General features: G+C 43.7%; 1 protein-coding gene across 5 annotated transcripts in view; it reads right to left on the bottom strand.

The window, feature by feature from the left end:
* Window positions 1-582: 582 nt before the first annotated feature.
* Window positions 583-22,948, bottom strand: part of TAGAP (T cell activation RhoGTPase activating protein) — a 757,603-nt gene continuing 735,237 nt past the window's right edge. For all 5 annotated transcript variants that reach the window (XM_069607892.1, XM_069607891.1, XM_069607890.1 and 2 more), the window contains 10 exons: window positions 21,796-21,837; window positions 18,813-18,897; window positions 18,658-18,708; window positions 16,164-16,230; window positions 14,441-14,610; window positions 12,217-12,378; window positions 10,451-10,560; window positions 6,699-6,894; window positions 5,662-5,776; window positions 583-3,789 (listed from right to left, as the gene is read on the bottom strand). In XM_069607892.1, the coding sequence (XP_069463993.1) occupies window positions 2,489-3,789; window positions 5,662-5,776; window positions 6,699-6,894; window positions 10,451-10,560; window positions 12,217-12,378; window positions 14,441-14,610; window positions 16,164-16,230; window positions 18,658-18,708; window positions 18,813-18,897; window positions 21,796-21,837 (2,299 nt within the window). In that variant the 3' untranslated portion in view covers window positions 583-2,488. The remainder of the gene's footprint in view (window positions 3,790-5,661; window positions 5,777-6,698; window positions 6,895-10,450; window positions 10,561-12,216; window positions 12,379-14,440; window positions 14,611-16,163; window positions 16,231-18,657; window positions 18,709-18,812; window positions 18,898-21,795; window positions 21,838-22,948) is intronic.

Raw genomic sequence — 22,948 nt, forward strand, 5'->3', positions numbered from 1 at the left:
GAGCCCCCTCGGCGCACTATTCAATATCATGACACGGTATTTATCGTTTGAAAACAAATATATGCAGCGACTTCTTTTGATCAACCAGGGGTTGGCTCCTCCTACGGTGGGGCCCTGGACGCATACTGTTTTGCTCATCCATAATACACCTTTGTGCCCCCTCCCCTTGTGAAATTCCTTCTCACTTTTTCCCTGTAATGCTATGGTGATACCCAATGGTGGCGTCCACCATGTGCCTCTTCTCTTCGTTAATCCCTCCTTCCTCAACCTTCGCTCTGTCTCATTTCCTGTCTCTGTCTCTTGTTCACCTTCTCCCCTGTACCCATTGCCCATATGCCTTGTCTCTCCCCTGCCCTTTCCCCATACGCACCTGTTCTCTTGGCCCCTTATGATTCTGTGCCATTTCTTCTCGTCCAATCTCGCGTAACATCTCTCCCTGGGCTCTTCCCCTGTGCTTTTTCGAATTTGCTTCCTGAAGTGTCTTCCATTGTGCTCTTTAACCCGCAATCCTTCGCTCTGAGCCCTCACCAATATTCATAACAAATAAGGGCTTTTCACTATACAAAACACAACACTACTGGCTTGGTCAATGCTCATTTATTTTGCAGGGTTCTTTGCAGAAGCACACAGCAGCAAAATGATCACCACCCACAAGACTGCCTTGCACTTTACATAGCAATGAAATACAAAAAGATCAGCATCACTTTTTGCACGGAGTGTCACTCAGAGCTGTAGATTCAGTTCAGGGTTTTGCTGATACACATGAATACATGCCCACAATGCTACAGTAATCCTATCCTATTTGCCAATCCAGGAACGCAATGGGTATAGCCCGTTTCTTGCATATAAGAAAAAGTTGGCATTTTGTCCAAAGGCGGTTCCAAAGACAGTGCTGGACAGAGCAAAACCACTATGGCCTAATTCTACTTAGGCATTTTGGTACCATGGTAGGTTTGCACACGGGCAAATGCTATTTGCACAAGTGCATTCACTATTTGTACATGCAGTCTCACATTAGCATCAGTGCGAATTCCCCTGAGCACTGTTTGCATCGGTGCTAATGTGATTGCACATGAGCAAAGGTATCATAAAACAGCCCTTTTTAGTTCTGCCATCAGCTGGTGCTAAGGGGAATCTCTAGCATTGGGGTACAGCTAGGATGGACATGACATGGGAGTGGGGACACACAGCCTATGGGTGTTGTTTGGTGGTTATTTATCCACCCATTGACTGCCCAAGGCCATGCTAATGCCTGTGACCATCGCACCTACTGCCTGCCTCCGTCCAAAGCGCATTCTCCTCTGATCTAGTTGAGCTACCTCTATCAAGCAGTAACATCAAACTATTGCCTGACAGTGTCATTTCTGAACAGTTTGCCACGCGCTAATGGACTAATTGTAGCTGTAAATGCTTTATTGGTTTGATTCAAATTCCCTAACCATGGGTGCATTCAACAACTTTATTTATATTCTTTCCTTGCAAATGCCTATCCCATGCCACCCCAAAAGCCAAAACTGCTAGCTATGCCAATGTGTGTTTCTGATGCATATGTCAGTGTGGGGAAAGGTAATAAATACATATCATCGAAAAGAGGCACCATTTAAAGTTCCTGCCCAGGGGTGGCAAATGCTGCCAGGACCCTACAAGTCGGCAACTCAAGGTGACTGCCAAGTGGGCCGCCAATACGAGGGCATGCGTTGGGGGTCATTTTTCCAACCCCACCCCCCACAAGGGTTTATGCCAATCCAGTTGAAGGGCCATTTTGGGCACACCTCCCTTACTATGAGGCCAGATTGTATATTTCTTGGGGCAAAATGAATGCTCCACCCACGCGCTTAGGCAAGGCTCCCAATTTTTGCGTTCTATGCAGTGTGATCTGGTTCACATTTGTCGAAATTGGAAGTGTGCCTTTGGCATAAGAAAACAGGGGTGAAATGCCTGCGTATTTATGTCATGGGTTTATAGGTTCGCAGAATAACAAACGCCAACATTGCTCCATACATCAAAGTGCTTTATTGTAGTGGAAGTAAAATGGAGCGAACACAACTCTCCTGATTCACACCTGCAGAACCAGGGCCATAACTTAGAGGTACGTGCTATTAAATATGGGCTGAAACCTAAAAGAAATGTACATGTATGCACTACATTTCTTGTGCAGAAATGGAAACTCTACTTACTATATACATAGACTTAATGGAAGTACACAGGTGCCGCATCGCTATTCTTCGAATATATAACACCATAGACACATGTATGATACAAGTTTAGTGACCCCTTGGGGACAAGGAAAACCACAGCGGCGCCCATTTGCTCCATTATGGCCAGAGTAGCCAAATAAATGATGCTTAGTTACACCATTACTGCACTGGAGCCTCTGCAAATAATTGTCTTTAAAACAGCTTATGTATGTTGTTTTTCATTTGTGAGAAGTTGTGTTTGCATTACATGTCCACAATATGCAATTGACAATTTCCCACATGCCGGCTTCCTAGACATAGGATTCCTTAGCGTACTGGATCTGCTCATAACCCTCAAAGAGAGGCTGACTGCATCGTCGGACAAAGCATTCCTGCCTGCTCTGCAGCTGGGTTTCAGACATAGTTCTGGGCAGGTAGCCTGGGAATTTCGCTGTCAAGATGCCGCGCGCATGCGCCTCCTCAGCAGGCGTAGGAACGGCAGACGGGCCCTGGGCTGTATTGCGTACGCAGGGCCTGCTCTGGGGACTGGCAGCGTGGAGGTCCCGCACACTGTGCTCCACACTGTCTTTGTGCACTGAGTGTGGCAAGAGGGGATCTTGGCTCATCACAGAAGATCGCAGGGTTTGCACTGTCAAGCTCCGGTAGGACGGAAGCTTAGCAGACACACTCCGTTGTATGGCCTCCTCGTAGGACGGCGGCTTGCCAGGGTTTTTCTGGTCCACCAGCCTAAAGACCTCGTCGGCTGACATGAGACGAGCTCTTGATTGGCAGGGCGTACAAAATGCGAGCTCATCGACAGAACTTTCCCGAACAACGTCACACGTGCGGGGAGTGCCATTCTCAAAGTCATTTTTTAAGTTGCTGCGGCTGAGAGTCTTGCTTCGTTGGTCAGGCTCCCAGCTTTGTGTTTTGGTGAGAGCTTTCTTGTGGCTCAGAAAGGTAAAGGACAGTGAATGTTTCTTGAGTTGCCTGTTGACAGGAAGCACTTTATTTCCTTCCAAGCACTTCTTTGCGGAGAAGGACTCATGCCGTGGAAAGAACAGCCTCTTAGGGCTCGATGGGGAAACCTGGGGTGAGTAGGTGAAGACGGAAGAGTCCGAGTTTGAGCAGGAACTGTCTAAAGAGCAACTGGAGGGAGTTTTGGGTAGGGACAGCCCTAACTGCTCTCTGGTGTTCACCATAAGGCTTAAAGGTTTTTTGTTCTTGTACCGACAGGTCAGAAAATTGTCCTCTTCGCTGCCATTTTCTTGACCCTGAACTTCAAAATCCAAGGCATTTGGACCTGCAGTGACATCATCATGGCTCTTAGTCAATTTTTGTCTTGTCATACTCTGCTCAAGATCAGTGGGTGAAAGGAAGAGGTTGGGTTCGGAGGATCTCCTGTCCAGCTTGCCAATGCAACTTTCCGAAGACCTTCCAGTGATGGGGGAGGGACCCGAATGCGGATGCGCCTGGCACATCCTCTCAGCACTGCCGAAGTGGCCACATCTACAGTGCTGCTGTGCCTGTTGGTTTGTGGGACTGCAAAGGCCTTCAGCATCCGGACCTGTGCTGTCATACGCTGAGTCGTTTTGTTGAGTGGAGGACAGTTCTGTGGAACATGAAAAAATATTAATTGAATAATTTCCTGTCTGTACATTGCAAGAACAGCAATAATATTTTTAAATGGTTATTACAATTGATGGACATAATTAACAAAATAGGGTGTGTAACGAGGGCCAGGGCAAACATGTATGCTGCCCTAATCAGAGTGCCCTAATCAAAGTGCCATTTTGACTGCTGTCCCTCATCTGCTTGCCATGAGACTTGACTTTATATTGATGACTTTATGGTGAGGTGGCTGCTGAGTTTCCCCTCCAACCACAGACATGCATCGGTCTCAGGGCAACCTGAGGGCTGCCAGGGAGTCCATTACTCCCCTTGCTGGCCTGGAGATCTGTTCAAGAGCTGTGGCTCATATTGCTTGATTTAGTCAATGCTTGGTAGTGCATTGCAGATTACTTTGATCCTTTTATCTTTTTATCAGGAAGATTTGGGGTCATTTATGATCTTTACATTTAATTTTAGCAGCGTTTTCTAATTATTGGCCATGTTAACTAATTTGGGAGACTCGCTCGTGCTAAATCGGACTGGGGGCCGCAGACGCATTTACTTCATCTTGAAGCAATATTTTCTAGATTTAACAACATGTTTTATTAAAGCTCATCGTGTGCCAGCTGTTCCTCTTCATGCGGGCCGTCTCAGTTTTGGGATCTCATAGTCATGGTTTCTTGTTTGTTCAAGTGATCAATTCATTCTGCTCGCTGCATTTCCATATGGAAACATATAGTATATATGCCTTGGACTGGACACATTCTAGAATGGTTTGTTTTCTTGGGTTCAGAATAAGGAAAGAAGAGCTGGCTCTGTGTATAAGACCTCTTCGTTCTAGCCCGGAGCTTTCGTGTCACAGTGAACATGCAGATCAATGCACTGGTGCATGGTGTACACACCATAGGCCATTTGTTGTGAGGTTGGTTGACTGAGGCACAGAGAACCAAGAAAAACCGCATGCTAGGATTTCCCGTCTTGTACATAGATACCTGGCTCTATGCAGTCCTACATTATGTGTACCCTATAAATATCTGTATACTTTATTTCTAGGGTCAGGACCCACAAAAGTCGGATTTGCAATGCAGAACCATATAGCTTTCATTAGATGGTGACTGAGGACAAAGGCTCTTCATTGGGTTGAAACATGTCGGCACTCCGTGTACTCCATCTGCATCGAAGGCCGTCCCGGCTAAACACTTATGCAACTCTATATCAACAGCCTGCCATCAGAACTCCCCAGTAGAACTAGAAGACAGGTTTCGGGATCCTGCTTGAGTTTCCTACTGTATTTTTTAAAAATTTTGCCTGTTAACAGGCACAATCCACCAGAATATAAGATTCATCAGGCTACAGCTTGGGTTCCATGTCTTTTCAATGTTTTTTATTTCTTGTTTTATTTTGAATTGTTCTTACTGTTTGCACTACAACCCTGCGTGCGACCCCCAAAGCCCCAGATGTTTACCCAGAACCTATCAGTAATCATTTCCTTTTTTATGTTGTACTTGCCTTTTTATAATAAATTTAAGTTGCTGATGAACAGACAGTAATGTGGCCTTCCACCGATGGCCGGGCTTGCCAACTCAGCCTAACACTGAATTGCCTCAATGATCTACTTCAACACGCTGGTGCCTATCCTCCCTAGGCACTCTTAACCAGTGGCTGCCCTGAAGCATGACCATCTTGCTTGTGCTCAACCGATATTGCCATTGGTGTTTTTTGCTGAGTTTTGACAGATTATAGAGGTCTAAACACATTGCAGATCTGCAAGTCCTTGCGCAGATCATACTTTAAATTGAGTACTTTCCAAAGAGTTAAGGACACCCGATTATTTATATACAATGAATCTATGACAGGTTGCGTGGGCACTTACCTGTTCTGACTGCCTGCTCCAGCGAATCCTCACCAGGTGTGCAAAGCAACAGCGATAAATCATCCCCAAAGATGTCAAAGCAGTTTTCAATGAAAAACTCTACCAGTGCCTTCACCTGCAAAAACAACAAAATCAAGTTTACTTAATAACTGTTAATGCATCATGATTGAACCCCTCCCCCCAGCCGATAGTGGATGGATTCCAAACTAGCGTCAAGAATCATTATAGGGATTGGCAGATCCTTCAAATCACACCAGAAATGGTGCCCATTTGTAGCTCCTGTGCCATGTTGCCTCTTGATGGTATTAATGATCTCACATGTGCCATGATCACACTTGCCCTTGAAGCCCCCACACTAACGTAACAATACACCCTACTATGCCACTGGCTGACTTCTGTCCTTTAGTAAGAACCAAGTGACCAATGACAGCCAACCATCTACCCTTTACAGACAGTTTTCTGCATTGATTGCAGTGTCAGGTGGGGCCATCCAGCACTGTCAGAACCTCACAGAGACTACTGTTAGGATGACCTTACTTTGTTCAAGGCTGATGTTCACAATATGTAGGAGGTGAAATATCCATTCCAGATACGTAAATTCATTGGATGTGTTCACTGTATGGAGGGCATTTCCATGTTTTCAGGATAGCCACACAAAATGCATTTGCATACAGTGAACGTAAATGGGAGTTATTTACAAAGTCAATGGGTATAATGAAAACATGGTGTAGTTGGTGCTCTCAAGGACTGGACTTGGAGATAGGTACTATGTAATGTACCAAACACAGAAAGTGTTTGGTGGTATCCCAGATTACTTTCCAGAAGCAGAGCAACCAATGGTTGGTACACTCCTAAACTCTCTTTTCAAAACATGTCCTAGATAGCAAACAGCTATTGTCTCCACCATTGCCTTCTACTTATATACTTCCACCCAACACACTTTGACATTGAGTTCCAATAGCACAGCTGATAGGGGGAAAGTTAACAATGTGAACAACACAGCTCAAGAGCAGTAACAACGTCTGTACCAAGCTTACCTTGTCGTTAAGCAGTTTTTGCACCTCCAGGGGCTGGCTTCCCTTCTGATCAGGATTCAGCAGATTGGGTCCTATGCAGATGGCCAGGTTGCTGGCGTCCATCTTGTTGATTCTGGCCTGTTGACTGATATGGTGCAGAACACACATTAAGTGCCTGAGAAGAAGCAGGTTGGGCCTTGGCAACTTGTCTGCAACCCTGCATTAAAGAAACAGAACAAACACAGTCAGATTACAACACACACCACTTCTCTATTTCCAACAGCTTCAAAAACGGAAAAGGAAACCACTGCCCAACCCACATGAAGAATTTTTTGAAAAGAGGAAAAAAAGAAATTCTACACATTAAAAAAACAAAGACCCAGAAATCCACAGCAGGCAATTTTTTGTAGTCAATCACTTGTTAACCGCAAAGTCTTGAGTGAAGAATGCACGTGAGCTATTCTTTGGAATTAATACATTCACATATGAGTGTGCCTGTGTGCACAGTCACTAGTGTCGGCATGTGGCCACAGATACAGGTCTCCAACATTAAATACATCTTTCACTCGGTTTTGGAGAACTGCTGCTGGACAACAGCTATTTGTGCCATACAACCCAACCTGTTTCAGTTTATAGTTGAAGATGACGTTTTTAATGGCTATTATGATCATTATTATAATTATTGTTTGTTATTTTTAATATAAATATTTATAATAGAAATATTAATACTAAACAATATGGTAATAATAATAGCAATAAATATATCAATAATTATAATATCAGGGAAATGCAACATAGTATACCAACGTCCATAGATTATATATATATATATATATATATATATATATATATATATATATATATATATATATATATATATATATATATATATTTGTGAAAGTGTGTTTGTATGTTCGAAGTTGGCTCCAGCCCCATAACGGTTGGTGGGCTGAAATGTTGGCCCAAGGTTGGCATACCAGTCTGGGGTGTACTGGATATAGTGAAATTCAACCAACCCTCCCATTCGCCCTGCAGAGCGGAGTCCGGCCCTGTGCTATCAGTGTAGGGGATTTACAGAGATTGCTGATTTTGCGATTGTTGGCTCCAGCCACACAACAGTTGGTGGGCTTAAATTTTCGCCTGAGGTCGGCATTCCAGTCTGGGGTGTACTGGTGATCATGAAATCTGAACAACCCCACCCATACGCCCTGCACAGAGCCTGGTCCGGCCCTGTGCCATCAGTGGAGGCCATTTTGGGAGATTTCCGATTTTGCGACTTTTCCAATAATAGGAAGTTAGGACACAAGGTCGGCTACCAGTCTGGGGTGTACTGGCGATACTGACATTTGACCAACCCCACCCATTCGCCCTACACAGGGGTTGCGTGGGGTATGGCCATGTGTTATCAATATAGGCAAATTGTCGGGAAATTGCAGATTTTTAGATTTTTCAATCGACAGATGTTATGACACAATAAAACATACACAAGGCTGTAACAGACTCGCACGTGCATGCCAGGAACAGACCAGTTCAGTGCCGGGTGGTACCATTAGTACATGAATAATAGTGTCAGAGGATTATTTCATGATGTCAGAGAGCACGCATTCTCTGACAGTAAGGAGTGAATGTATTACTGTCATGCAGGGCCGGTGAACGGATTGACTCTATCCAAGGTGTGGTGCCATTTTGGGCCTTTCACCTTCACCATGTGCCCAAATGTAATCAATCAAGGGATAAACTGCCCCACTAGGAATCCCTGCACCGATGGTGCCTTAGGCGGCCCTCGAGAATTGCCTGATTGAAAGACTGGTCCTGCTTGCATCTGCCACATATGTGTGGCTATTTTTCAAAGGTGCCTCTTTGTGCAGTCAAGTCTTCCTTTCTTATTTATTTTGGTGGTACTTTATTTTGTATACCACATCCCTAACAACTATCATTCTGACCTTTCTCAATCTCTATTTTTCAAGCCCTTCTTGACCGCCTGCCGCCTTGACCTTTCTAAACTCGAGCAGTTTCCCGTCATGCAACATAATCAGAATGCTGTTCCACAGTTTATATAAAGAACATTGAAATGGAAAACTTCCTTTTCATATTTGTTTGATTTTTAACTACACAATGGTTTAACTATTATTTGTCACCTATATCAATGATATTTAAAATAGGACCATTATTTAAAGGAAATCAAAAAATCTCTCAGCAGCCTCTACAGGAGATAATAAAAAATGGTATAAAGTAGTCAAAGCCGCACGTAAGACCCTAGCAAGTCAATAAATTAAATATTTCGACGAAATGTCTCATTTCAATATTTGGAAGAAATGTGTTCGTGGAAGAAACCAAAGCATGCTAATGTAAATACCATAAAACAAAAACGTATAGACAATCCCATATTAATATTATGTGTTCTGTAAACTGGATACAATCCCATTTACAACCAAAACTAAAAACAAATGTATCTATAGTTATACAGCAATAATCAAATGGCTTGAAAGGAATCCAGGGCTGGTCTGTGCAGGGTTTTATAGGCAGGATTTTTAATGTAATATTAAACGCTGACTTTATTAACTCTTATAAATCTGCAGTCCGCTAGCATTCCACAGGAGATTCTGTCTGGGAGGAGCAATTATCCCATGAAAATCATAGAAAGGTTATCAAACGGCTTAAGGACTGATGCAGTTTGACTTTCAGTTAAAGTAGGAATTATAAAGTAAAGGAACAGGTCTGAGTAAAAACCTCTGTTTTTACGGATGGAAAAAAGAAGTGTTTCCCTAAAATGTGCTTCAACTGGGCAAAATAGAAACAATTATCCAAGGTTTCCCCTGCCAGGGTGTCACAGTAGAGGTTAGGAAGTCACCAATGGGACACCCTATATTGTGAAGCAAAAAGCCTCAATATAAATAGGAATCCTTTTACTCTGTTATTTTATACAGCAAGAGTCCCTGTAATCTTCTGAGGGTGCACTGGGCAACTAACGAGTAAGGCTGTAATTCTGCGATTTTCCAAATGATCACTAAACTCGTTTACCATTGCCGCCACTTGGCATGGTGGATTACGACTGGTGGTAATCCAGTGTTGATTCTCATTTTTGGAGTACATAGTACTTTAGGTTTTTTTCTCACAGATTTACAGCAAGTGTCCACTGCAGTGAATCCTGCCATTTTTGGAGAATTGCTGAATCTTTCACATATATGCTTGGCATTCCGTGATGCAGTACAACTGGTAGAAAAACGTTACTGCTAAATAAAAGTGGTGCTCGCTGAATTATTACCAGAAAATGTTACTGCATCACCAACATTGTAATGAAGCCCATTATTCAGTATAATACAACACAATGTAATTGCTGCCCTCTAAGAAGGTCTACAATGTGTGCAATGAGCAACAGTTATTTTTATGAGTATACATTAATTGAGCTATCAACACACTTCAAGAGGCAGAGTGCACGATTTTCAAAGCCTTTTTTTAATGGGATTGCGCCATTGTAGAACACTTTTGTAAATCAGGTCCAAAGTGCTCGGGTGGGTGGGAGAAGATCTCAGTATAGTGATCCCAAGTGCTTTGGTGTTTTTAATACTCTACACAACCCTATCGCTCCCTATTAGTATAAACAAAGCATAGCCTTGTCATTATGAGACCCTTGATGCTGAATCCCCTCCAGAGGCCGCAGGGATTCATTCGCTGAGCCTCCCAGGAAGGGGTGACTAGTGCTTTCTTACACCCACAAACTCACTCCCATTTGCAAGGCATTTGTCTGCCTCCCTGGCTGTCATATCACTTACTTTTTGATGTCTTCAATTTGTTCACTCATGTTTTGCTTTTCCAGAGCTTCCATCCACTGGGGATAAAGGTCTGAGGACAGCAGCATATGTGGAATGCTTCGGAGGAAATCCTGCCATGGAAAAAGGGTTTTGTTAAAGTGTTTGAAGGGACACCACCAAAACGTACATTAGCCACCTAAGGACATGTGCGGCAGCCAATCAGGTTGCTCCAAACCTGGGTTAAATCTAACAATGTCAACCGAGGCTCACAGAAAGCTGTGTGTTGCTCATAACTGGCCCTTGCCTGTGTAAGGCAATCACTCTCCAGATTAGTGCTGTCTTGTTCCCACAAATCCCCTAGCGGGGCCCAATCCCCAGCCAAACTTACCTGCGCACCCCCCACTTCATTGTCGCCCAACTCTTTGGCCCACAGAGCCCACTATGGAAATGTAAGCGGGGCTGCGCAGAGAGCCGCAACTACCATTTCCATGGTGGCCATCTTAAGTGATTTTCTTCCTCGCTCAAACAATGGTTTGCAGGGACCCAACAGGCCATTATTTGAGAAACAAAATAGCTATCAGCACCCCGGTTATCAAACCTGGAGTGGCACTAGCAATAATCACCTGTTCCATGGGCTGTGCATGATGGAAACAACACGAGGGAGGACCTTTGTTAAAGGACCTAGCAATTGTGCAGGCTGTTCCTGGCCACGTAAATGAGTGAATATTGCTTAAGAACTCTCTGGCTCACTTCCCTGGCTAAGAAGATGGCAGCAGGTTGTCTGCCACTCAGAGTGCGTCCTCACATACTCTCATTAGTGTGCATGCCTAGTCGGTTGTCCCATTCAGCACGGCCATCATAGATATAAACCATTTACGGTGTAATGCCTTCTACAAAGGCTTTGTCAAACATTCTCCATGCAACTACCATTGTAGACTAATTGCTGACTGATATGGCTGAATAAAAGTGGTACATACACAATGAAATGCCCTCAACTGTGCCTAACTGGAAAATATTCAATCGCCAAGTAGCTGGGTGACCCTTTCCTTTCATCTTTTCTTTGCCACAACCTTTCTCTATTTGTATTCATTCCTTTACTGCCCTTCGCTGTCGCTCTTTTCATGCTCCGGTTCGATTCTAATATTTCCTGTTTTCTTTGATCTCTTTTTCTTCTTTTCACTTTTCTGCTTCCTTTTTGTCACCAGGCCACTTACATCGACTCTGCCCTACACAGACCCTGATCTTGCGCAAACAGATCAACAGGGCACACCTCTACCAGTCGATCACTGAGAGAATGCAGGATCTGGGTGTGTGATGTGATATTGATATGCCAAGAGAGTTACGTCGCAACTCGCTTACAATATGGCACTCTATCTATCTATCTATCTATCTATCTATCTATCTATCTATCTATCTATCTATCTATCTATCCATCCATCCATCCATCCATCTATCTATCTATCTATCTATCTATCTATCTATCTATCTATCTATCTATCTATCTATCTATCTATCTATCTATCTATCTATCTATCTAATCTATCTACCTGTCTCTCTGTCTGTCTATCTATGTCTATCTAATTCTTATATTGCGCCAAACACCCATGGGCCTTAAGGCCCTCCAGTTTATAACACAGGATTTTAGCTTACATGGCATAAAGACGACGATGGTAACTGATTGTTCTGCAATGTGTAATGACTGTATATACATGTTTGGATGTTTACCATCCTCAAAAGCTTCAGTAGATCATGAATATTTGACTTGGTTTAGATAAGAGGATCGTTACCTTGAAAACGACTGCGAGTAAATGCACAGGTTTGCTTTCCAGGTCCACCGCCCTCCCAGAGTTGAGCTCTTCTTTCAGCTCCTTCCGGGCCTTTTCGTTGGCATTTTTTCGAAATATTCCCTCCACAAAAGGACCTTTCAGGCAAAGGATGGTAAGAATATCCTACGGGAATTAAACACGACAGGGAACATAATTAATCTTTGGTGCAGAAATGATTTTGTAACTCTGGGCGTACATTAGCAATACATGGCTTGGCTTCACCACAAGCAGCTCAAAAGATATCAGGGCACACAATTGAATTGTTTTGCATTTCCAGCACTTCATAAATCACCAATACATTAAAGTAACACTTGAGAGAGGCTCGCACACTGACATGCCAGTCCTAACCTGCCCTACTGTGATAGTAAGGCCCTCTCATGCCCCCTGAAGATAAGGCCTTGATATTTCCGTTTTGCTGATGTCATCGCGCCTCACGTGAGGTGGTGTTCCAAACAGAAGGCGGGATGTTATTTATGTGGTGTCTTATTAGGCACCACATGCATACAAGTTTCGTGAGGGAGCATTCAGAAAGAAGAAGGGGGTAACAACATAGAAAGAGGCAGCAAACATAGACAAAGGGCCAGCGTGTCAGAAGGGGGAAGCAACATAGAAAGAGGCCAAAAATGTAGACAAAGGGCCAGTGCGCCAGCTGGTAAATATTGACAGATTCTCTTGGCTTTGAAAGGGCGAAATTGCTTAAGCTTCTTCCTGTCTGTAAGGGTAAAAACTTTAAAGAGCAACAGAGGCATAAGGACGTCCAGACAGGGTCGAAAAGGTCCACTCGAGTTTCAGCTGTGTTCAGTGAGGCTTTCCTGAAATGTAGAGTTTAAAGTGCTTTTCTGAACCACATATGATTAGGTTCTTGACGCATGTCCAGCGGGAGTATTTTCCTAAGAGTAGGAACCGCAACTGGCAATTAAAGTGCCACAGACGGCTAGCTTATTAGTGTTGAGTGAGCAAAGATAGGTGTCGATCATGTGGAAATCACACTTCAAGCCTCATTGTTTGACGCGATTCTATATTCCTGAGTATGTCTGAGAAGCAAAGACTGTTTCTAAAAATCAACCAGTCAAAGCTAAATTGAATGATATCGTTTATGAAATTGTGTGTGTGGGGGTGGGGGGTGTATCAAGAAACTCAACGGCACTCTAAAGTTTCTGGGATTCAGAAAGGGTGACACATTTAGGATTTTTGGACTATTGTATAAAACAATGGTAACACAGCAGCAACTTAATGACATTTGAGGGCATTGCTTTACATGTGGGTGGATACCATCGTCATCTGGCGGCTCGTGTCGGGCCAGCATGGAATGAGGCGGTGGACTCACTCCCATTGGGTTAGAGCTTCCTCCCCTGAAACTATCTCCCCTTGTATGTGAAACTAGATGGAAGCCTAGTTCAGAGTCGTGCAGAGAGCCTAAGACACAAAAAGGAGTGAATGTAGTGAGAGAGAAAAGACAGACGCAGAGACTAAATAGAATCTACTCTGTTACAGAAGATAGCTAGGTCGGCAAGGACCTGGTGATGGGACTGTGAGCATTAGCCCTCTGCAAATATGTATCAATTGCGTTTCCATTGAATTGGGCTGAAAACTGAAATACCATCTCCCCCCAGAGCAGGGTGCCCACCACAATAAGAGCACCTGCAGGCCACAGTGGCAACTTTACATTGCCTTCGGCCATTCTTTTTCTAATTTGTCGATTCATAGAAGTATTTCAGAGCATTGTGCTCCGGATCTAATTTACCTCCCATTCAACCAATTGGCAGCATGAATTTGGCACATCTATTGATCCTTGCAAACTGCACTCTATTTCTTACAGGCCACCAGCAAAGGCGCGTGACAGATGTCTTTTGCTGTCAACAGGCACAGAGCACCCCTTTGGGCACTGGCGCTCACAGTCCTGACCCTACAAGGCCTAACTGTAATTCTGGCCCAGCTGGCTTTGTCAACTGAGCACCTTGAACCAAAGGCACGGGTGGCTGGGCGCATGGGCGTCATTTTAGGGGGGGACGATGGGGGTGTTTGTCCCCCCCAACTTTCATGGCACACCATTTTGTCCCCATTCATTTGGCTGGGGCACCTTTTCTTCAGACGCCGTGTCCCCCCAACATTTTCAGCAAAGTTACTGCACTGGCTGGGCGGCCATCTCAGACGGCATCCAGGACACAGGTATTTGTTAGCTTACCATGATGGGCTTCGGAAGGGAGTCCTCATCGCAGACAATTGCCAAAGGCTGGTCAAACAGTGTTGCCTTCAGAACTCCATCCAGCGCATCGGAAGACTCCGAAGTCAGGGCGGAGCCGCGCCTCAGTGGAAAGGGCCACGATAGTACCTTTCGTCGCTTCTTACTGCTCTCTGTGGAATCCCGCCAAAAAATTGAAAACAAACAGACACAGTACATTAATGAAAAAGAAAAGTCTGTTGCAAGCAAAACCACAATGCTCATCTCTAAGAGGCTCTGAAGGAACAGGGAAGTAGGCTTTGACCCTCTGGTGTTGCACTGTTTCTGTTGCTATGCTGCGGCCACAGCTTCCTCTTGGTGGTAGAGGATGAAAGAGGTGAGAGCGCTGAAGTTCATAGAATTGTTGCATTCTTCACAGAAACTCCTAGGTGGTCTGCACTTGCCGCGGCCATGCAACAAAAAAATACGACCTCAGAATGCCCTCAAAATGCACACCCTCCAGTAGATTTGCTTCAAAAGTAGCTTTCTGGAGCGTTTTAGTGATGTGATGGGCGCGTGTGCCACCTAAGCTTGCATTACCATGCAGCCAATGCCCCCTGTCTATTTGAACCAGTGCCCATCATTTTTACTTTCTAATGGTTGCAGGTGCGCCTTCCTACTGATGACAAGTAAATACCAAAGCAGATGGATCACACATGCCCTCCCCACAGAAGCCACATGCAAGAGAGAGGCCTACACATATTTCACTGGAAAACATTATCACAACAGCATCTCCCGCCTGGTGCACACCCTCTCTATAGATTGTTAGAACATTCCATGAGAACAATTAGAACATTAGAACTGTTTGTAAAGTGCACCGATCTCTGCCAATCATATCAGCACCGTGTTTATATATAACTCTCTGGTGCTGTAATTCTAAAAAAAATCCTGCTAATCTTCTGAATTAATAGTTTGGGAATATTATAATCTTCCAAAATGTTGGAAAGACCTCAGAAGAGAAGATCTGAAAACCATTGGGTTAGAAGGTGCACACCTCTTTGCTGCATGCAGCACGAGAATCCATTTCATAGGCATTTATTGAGTTGCACAAAAGTAACCATGTGGCAGCCAGATTAAGAGCAGAGGCACAAGAAAGGGAGCATGTTCTAAGAGGGGATGCATAACACATAACCACGCATGATGGTCCTATGATGCAATTTCGGGAGTCTGGTGACATTTTCCAAAACTCTACCTTTGGCATTATGGTTTATTATCTTGCAAATAAAATACAGCAACTGCAGTCCACAACCGGAATAATACACGGTTACCTTTTACCGCGCGCCTTTGCTGTAATGATGCTCTTTTATGATATGCCATCAGATAACACATACTTTTGTTTGTGCCAGATAGGTTAATCCCACTTGGACATATACTTCCAATTACGTCTCTTCACCACTTCAGAAGCCACTCGCTTCAAGATCATGTCAATCAACATCCTCTCCTATCTCCGGCAACATAGCTTCACAATGCTTTATTTATAAGTATGGGATGGTAACACTGCTGCTTTTCACACCCTTCAAAGGATGAGACAGCCCCCTTCTTAAACACACCAGAACCTCTCTGCTGTGATTCTCTGCAAACAACATTCAACGTTCCCATGCCATTTCATAAACACACATTAGGCACCCTAGTAAGGCTTCCAACTTAGACATGTGCCAGAAAGGCAGCCATTTTCTTTCAAACTCACCAATCAGATGGCAGATCCCGTCATCACCAAAGTGAGGCCCCAAAAACGGGAACCTCCTGATCTCGGCCTACAAGCGGAAAAAAGGAAACTGGTCACTTAACAATCAAAACTGAGGAAGCTGCAGGTTCCATACACTTCACCCTGAACAGTATCCTGCTTTCGATACTTAGAATGTATGCCATGTTCCTCACAGGCTCGGACTGGCCAATAGGGCAATAGGCTAATAGCCAAACCAATAACACAAAATGCTGGTGTGGACCAGTTTTCGGGGTCAAAGTGGGCCACCTTTTGTGCCAATTTGGGCCAGTTTGATGAGTTAATTCACTCTGCAGTGGTAGTTTAGACCAGTGTTGCTGAATAAATATTCTTTAAAATGCACAATTTGCATCACACTTTGTCAAAATACTCCCTCTTGGTTACTATTCAAACGGAGTCACAAAAGGAATAAATAGCCATTTGCAACTGTGGGCCACTTTTTCATTGGTGCCCAAGACAATTTTATGGCACAGTCTGACCCTGGTTCCTCACATTTGTGAATTAACTGTATTGATATAAGCCTATGAAGAGGCAGAACCTATTCTCCTCGCTCACCCAAACACTGCATTCAACTTTTTAATGTTTCGAGATATGTCGAAGATGATTCCATACTTAAAATGAGTGCGTTGCAAAATGTAAATTCCGGTGGCAAAATTCATAATGTTTCACTTCAAGAAATTACAATGGGCTTAATTTATTATTTAAGATGCCTCTTGAGAATTGTTGCAAAAATATTCTTTAAAAAGATTAAGTTTCTGGATTTTATTTCCCTCAAAATGTTTGCAAAAGGTCATTTCAGCAGTTTTCACTTAGTTTGCTGAGCAACCCCCGGGCAAAATTCAGGTTTCCAATTTTCTGTCTGCAAATTAAGTGGAAATCTAGAGTACAATTTAGACTTGTGTGCTTTGAAAATGTTCCAACAAAAGTTAGTTTGTAGGTTTTTAAAAAAAAGTAAAACAATGTGAAAAAGTAAGTACACCATTTTCACTTAGTCCGCTAAAATTAATTATCCAGAAATAGTTTGTCTGCTGAATTTCAAAATTGGCAAAATCAATTTTGTGGATTTTAGTGTATGCAAAATTACTAATTTCAGTAAATGTTTGACTATTTTTTATTTGGTGAAATTGGCATTATTTACTTCACGTTCTCACAAAATTGACAAAATCTAAATTTTCAAATTTTGCACAAGCAATTTTTATATTTCAAAGCCAATTGATTTTCAAGTTAGTACCATCCCCATCATTGTTTTGCAGCATGAATTGCACTCGTTCCCTGCTTCTTAGTCACTTTGCCTTACATTAATTAGCCCTTGCAAATTCTTTAAAATCCCCACTAGACCGGCAGGGTGAGTTCCTAATTTTACATACTCGAGCTAAGAGAAATGCACTTGCCCCAAGGTGACTGGTGAAAAAATATTTACCAGTGCTTTTTGTAAAATGGTACATGTTGCCATAAGCACACTTCATATTTGCTGCAATGCTGTCAAGCATGCACAGTGAAACCTGTATTTGACATTTACTGAGAACAAAGTGTGTTTGCAGTAAATAAAAAAGAAGTTTCTAACATCCCCATACTCACCAGCAAAGTCAAATATCATGCAAATGGTACTAGCCCTGCATAAAAACTACTTGCCAATGCTAGTGGGCTAGATTTTGCGAGCCCCGATTGTGCATAGGATAACCATAAAATGTCAATGATAATGCAACAATGTTTTTCAGTCGCGCACTTTTCTGCTACAAATCACTCAATGATAATGTAAAAATGTTTTTTAGTGATGCACTTTTCTGCTGCAAATGTCTGGAATCAAGAGCTGAAGCACAATTTGTTCAACTGTTTTTTTCAAGACTACATGTACCAGAATGCATTCGTTTGTGAAATGAAAAGTCCCAGTCACAGAGATATCTGGTCATTTGAATGGCGTACCATTATTGCATTTGGGTGCTAGTGAGAATTCAAATTGGGAATTTGGTATCACTAAAGGTGTGCGATTATAAGCACTGGAAACTGTAGTCCACCAAAACTGTGTATGTTTCCTCTTACCGAACTATGGCCTAGTTTAGAATCCCTGCCTTTAGGGCTAACACTGCCAATAGGCCCGCTCTGCTGGTCCTTTCCTGTCAAATTCCTTGTGACCAACTGCTACCTTCAGTTGGCCTCGCCCAGCACATACAGGACTGACTGTTCATGACTTCCGACTTTGGTTGAGTGATAATCGGTAGTAAACACTGTCCAAGAATTACAGTTGAGCAGCTAAGACACAGGAAATTGGGGCAAGATCACATGACACTTCTGTCCAAACCCATTGCATGAACCATAAGAGTATGGTACTTCCCCCTCCGTCTCCAGGTGCCAACGTACAAGCAGAAGGACTCTGCATTTGTTCGCCTTAGCCAAATGAACACAATACAAGAAAGGACACAAACTCTACACAGGATCAACGTCTCCTGGGGTTCCTTACCTCAGTGTGGCACTCAAACGCCTCCATGTTGCCAGGGCTTAGTGTTTTAGACTACAGTAGAGAAACAAAATGCATGTCAGAACACGTCATAGGATCGCATCAATAATGATAGCTCTTTGGATGCTTAGCATTGAGGACCAAGAAAAGACACTTACAGCATTGCAGCTGGTTAAGACCTTCATGAGGACTCGTGTGGAGGGCACACCTGTGGGGTCTGCTCTGCGGATTTCCTTGATTTGCCTGTGCAGAGCACATGGGTGGAGAGGTTAGCTTAGCACACACTACTTGTCACTGCGCAAACTACATTTTTCTTCAAATTCTTTATGCCAAATTGTCATATAAAAGCGCAATGGGTTGCGGGGAAGACAAGGGTCTGATTTACAAAAGCTTTTTTCTATGGGAAAATCCCATTGAAAATAGCTTTTTTTTTAACTCAGGTCCTAAGTGTCTTCTGACTTAGTTGATGGAACATTAAGCTTCACAATACATTGCAACGCACCTGCTCTTCATGCTTCTGTGCCTAGTGCAGGTGCCAAATTACACCAGGAATCCCTATTTGCCATCACCAGACGCTATTCACTGACACCCCGTCCCCCGTGAAAGGCTATTGAAAGTTCTCGTGGAACCCAAAGATATTGGCTGATGTTAAAGATGTCACATTGGGCCAATAGGGCAACACCAAATTAACCTCATAGCAAACAAACCAAAACAACAACTTGACAAGCATTGGTTAGCATGGCAGGGAGCCAACTGATGCATACTTGGTCAGCAATGTTGACTTATGGGAGTATCAAAGCAGCGGGCCCTCATCATACAGCGCCCTAGAGTGGCAAAAGGCCAATGTATGTCTATGGGTGGTAGACATTGCTGGCACCCCCCTCACCACATTTTACAAGTGACCCTACATTTTGTGTTATGCCACTGCTTTGACAGGCACTGTATGATTTAAAGCAAGGCCCTTAGGGCTCACGAACAGAAGATCAGTGCCTAGGGTTGGATGGTCCTAAGAGGATGCTTAAGAAGTGTAGTCATCAATTAATCGATTCATTCAATCATTCCTGGCTTTGACTGGCTTGCCTCATTTCCACTAATTATGAATACTTAATTACACATAAAGCGTCCTTCCCTTTTCACACTACACTACAACTATTGTAGTATGGGGTCCTATTAGCACAACCACAATGTGGCAACAATGCGGCAGCGATACCGCTATGCACACACGGCAAGCTAAAGTCAGCAGGCAACCTGGGCACCAGCACAGCCTCAGAGAGCCAATCAATCATCAGGTTCTACGATGTTTGCTCGAGAACATTTGTTCGAGATCCATTTGCTTGTTTTCTTTTTTTTTCTCAGTTCATCACAAAAAGGTGGAGACCCCTGCAATCCCCCACCTTAATATATACCTAAACCTAATCCCAATCTACATTTGAAGCGAAATGTGCAAAAAAAACCTCACCCAAATGGGCTTTGGACAATGGACCTGCGAGCAAATGGGCTAGTACCATCGACATAAGGCTTTGGCTAGCGGCCAACACAGGACGAGGGTAATATCGACGGACTAGTCACTATAGGAATCGTATTTAAATATGATAATTCTGCTGTGGTAACATAAGCATCATGCTCTAGAGATGCCTTGCGGTACGAAGACACAGCTACTGAGCTAAAACGGGGAAGCTGTATCAGAACAGGGATACTGCAGCACGAGAGGGATACTGGCATGATTGAGATATTGTTGTCTCGGAAGGATAGTGTAGGGGCAATGTGCTAGCCTTGGAAACAAGACGACAGGGAGCAACACAGGTTCGATCCCTGGGTCCGCGCTTAGAAACCTATGGGTATTAACTGAGTTATAAATTACCTATCAAATCATTGTGGTGATATAAACATACTCTAGCTATATAGGGGTACAGAAAAATGCCAGGCAGGCAAGAGGGACATTCCGAAATAGGAATACTGTAGTGAAGGCATTGGGTCGACTCATCAAGTTGTTTTATAGAAGTACTACAATAACATAAAGGTCCTTTAGTAACATTCAGGTAATTTGATAGTTTTTTTGGTATTAATAATGTGTATTAATAATGTGTCAGTAGTTCAAAAGAACTTTTCACATAAATACACATAAAGAAAACATATGGAGAAAAGACCACAAACAACATTGAAAACATTACATTTTATAAAAACATCACAGTCAACAGAAAGGTCACAATCAGCAGAAATGACAGTATAGAAACAGTGGGATACTGTGGTAAAATGGAGGTAGTGCAGTAAAGTTGGGATACTGGAGCAACAGAGACAGTGATGCTCTAGTGACAGAGGGATGCTCTAGCTATTAATAGAGGCATGATGTGATAACATAATGATTGTGCTAGCCTATAGGGGTGCTGTGGTATAAAAGATACTGTTGCAACAAAGGTAGGCTGTAGTAACAGGGCTTCTGCAGTCGCATAGTTACAGCGTAGCAACATGGGGGCACGCACTGTTGAAGCACGGGGATACTGTAGATATTTGGGATTACTGTCATGACAAAGATACTGTGGTATCAAAGGGATAGTGCTGAAATACTGAGGTACTATGACAACGACTATACTATAGCAACGCGTGGCTACGGCACTACCAGGGATGCTCCAGTCACATACAGGTCCAGTAGTATTATGGACATACTCCAAGTACATGGAAATATTGCAGTAACATTGGGGATACTCTAGAAATGTAGGTAACTATGGTGACACAGATATTGTGATAAGATGGGGAGGGGGGTAGTAATATTGGGATAACCTGACCACAAGTAAACGACAGTAACAACGGAACCCTGTAGTAAAAGCTATGCCACATTTGCGTGCACCCCCCAGCGCTCTCCCCCTCCCACACAGAAATCCTTCAGTAGCATACAAGCCTCGTGCACGTGACGCTACCCCAGTAATACACCTGATATTCTGGTAACAAGGGGGATACCGTGCTAACAGATACTTGTAAAAGAAAACGGGCAGAAAAGCCGAGATGTCAGCAGTTACAACAGTCATCAGGCGCAATACATTTTTTCGAGCCCAGGAGCTAACATTTTGAAAACAGGCATTGAAGGTAAGAGCTGGTTTGCATGAATACATCCTGTTCTGGGGAATGTCTGACGGTGGTGCTTACCAGACGAGGGTATCCAGCCAAAGCTCCTTCACATCCAGCGAGCTGCGGAGGGAAGAAAAGACAGCATGACACGCGGCTGCAAATCCACGGGCGGAGCGCGCGCGCCACTAACTGAAGAGTCCCCGCCTGCGCACGAGCTGCTTATAAGAAGCGGCCGTTGGAAATTCACAGAGTCACGGAGACAGGAAGAAGGCGCATCATGGGTTCTTGCCGGTGCTGCAATGCTACCCCAGCCTGCGCTGCAGCGCCATCACTTCCTCTTTCCTGTCGCGGTCTCCGACTCTTGTTATTGAACGCTCTTTAGAGGGGGGTGGCCTGGCACGTGGAAAAGATGACAGTGGCAGGTAGCGCAGGGCGCCTCCTGCTGCGTCATCAGGTAGGCCAGACTGCTCTGTCTGTGGGTGACAAGCTAGCATGTAACGTCGGTGGGCTCAGCACATGCGATGCACTCGTGAATGGTGTGTAAAATGTGATAGCCATACCAGAACCGTTGTAGGATGACACGAAAAGCAAGTGAAATTCTATATCAAGACAGGAGGCTTCCTATTATGCATATGTTCTTTACTTCTGACACCACAGCAGCAAAGAAACAAAACTTTACAAACACGTTCAACAGAAACTGAAAAAACAGAACTTAAGAGCCCATCAAGAGGAAAACCCCAATCCAACATGAAGGCCAGGTCATGCCCTGTAGGTAACCAATGGGCAGGGACCCGACCCCATATAATTCCTTTTCTTCAATTCAACTCCTTTTTCCTTGCTGCTGATGCCAAATGCTAAGTCACTCCTTCTAGTTGTGTACTTTGTTGCTAGTCAGTAGTTTGTCAGTGCTTGGTTACATTGTAGCACTATGTATTGTGTTGCTATTAGTGACACTGTCACTTCATGCTTGCCTTTTCCATTAGAGAGTTTTCCCCTTGTTATAATTGGGTTTATTTGCTTTTATATGGTTTGCCAAGGTTTATTTATATTCTCGTGCGCGATCGCCGCTTTATATTTCCTCCAGCGGTAACGGTTGCACACTCGGCCAACTCCGCCTCCTGACACAAACTCCTTCGCTTCAGGCCTGACGCGTCCGGCTGTTAGAAGGAGTCCTGCTGTTCAGGCCCAACAGGCGCATGGGCCTATTACCGTGTGCATAGAACGTTGCGCT

Source organism: Ambystoma mexicanum, chromosome 4q (assembly GCF_040938575.1).
Source record: "Ambystoma mexicanum isolate Mex_15411 chromosome 4q, UKY_AmexF1_1, whole genome shotgun sequence".
Taxonomy (NCBI): Eukaryota; Metazoa; Chordata; class Amphibia; order Caudata; family Ambystomatidae; genus Ambystoma; species Ambystoma mexicanum.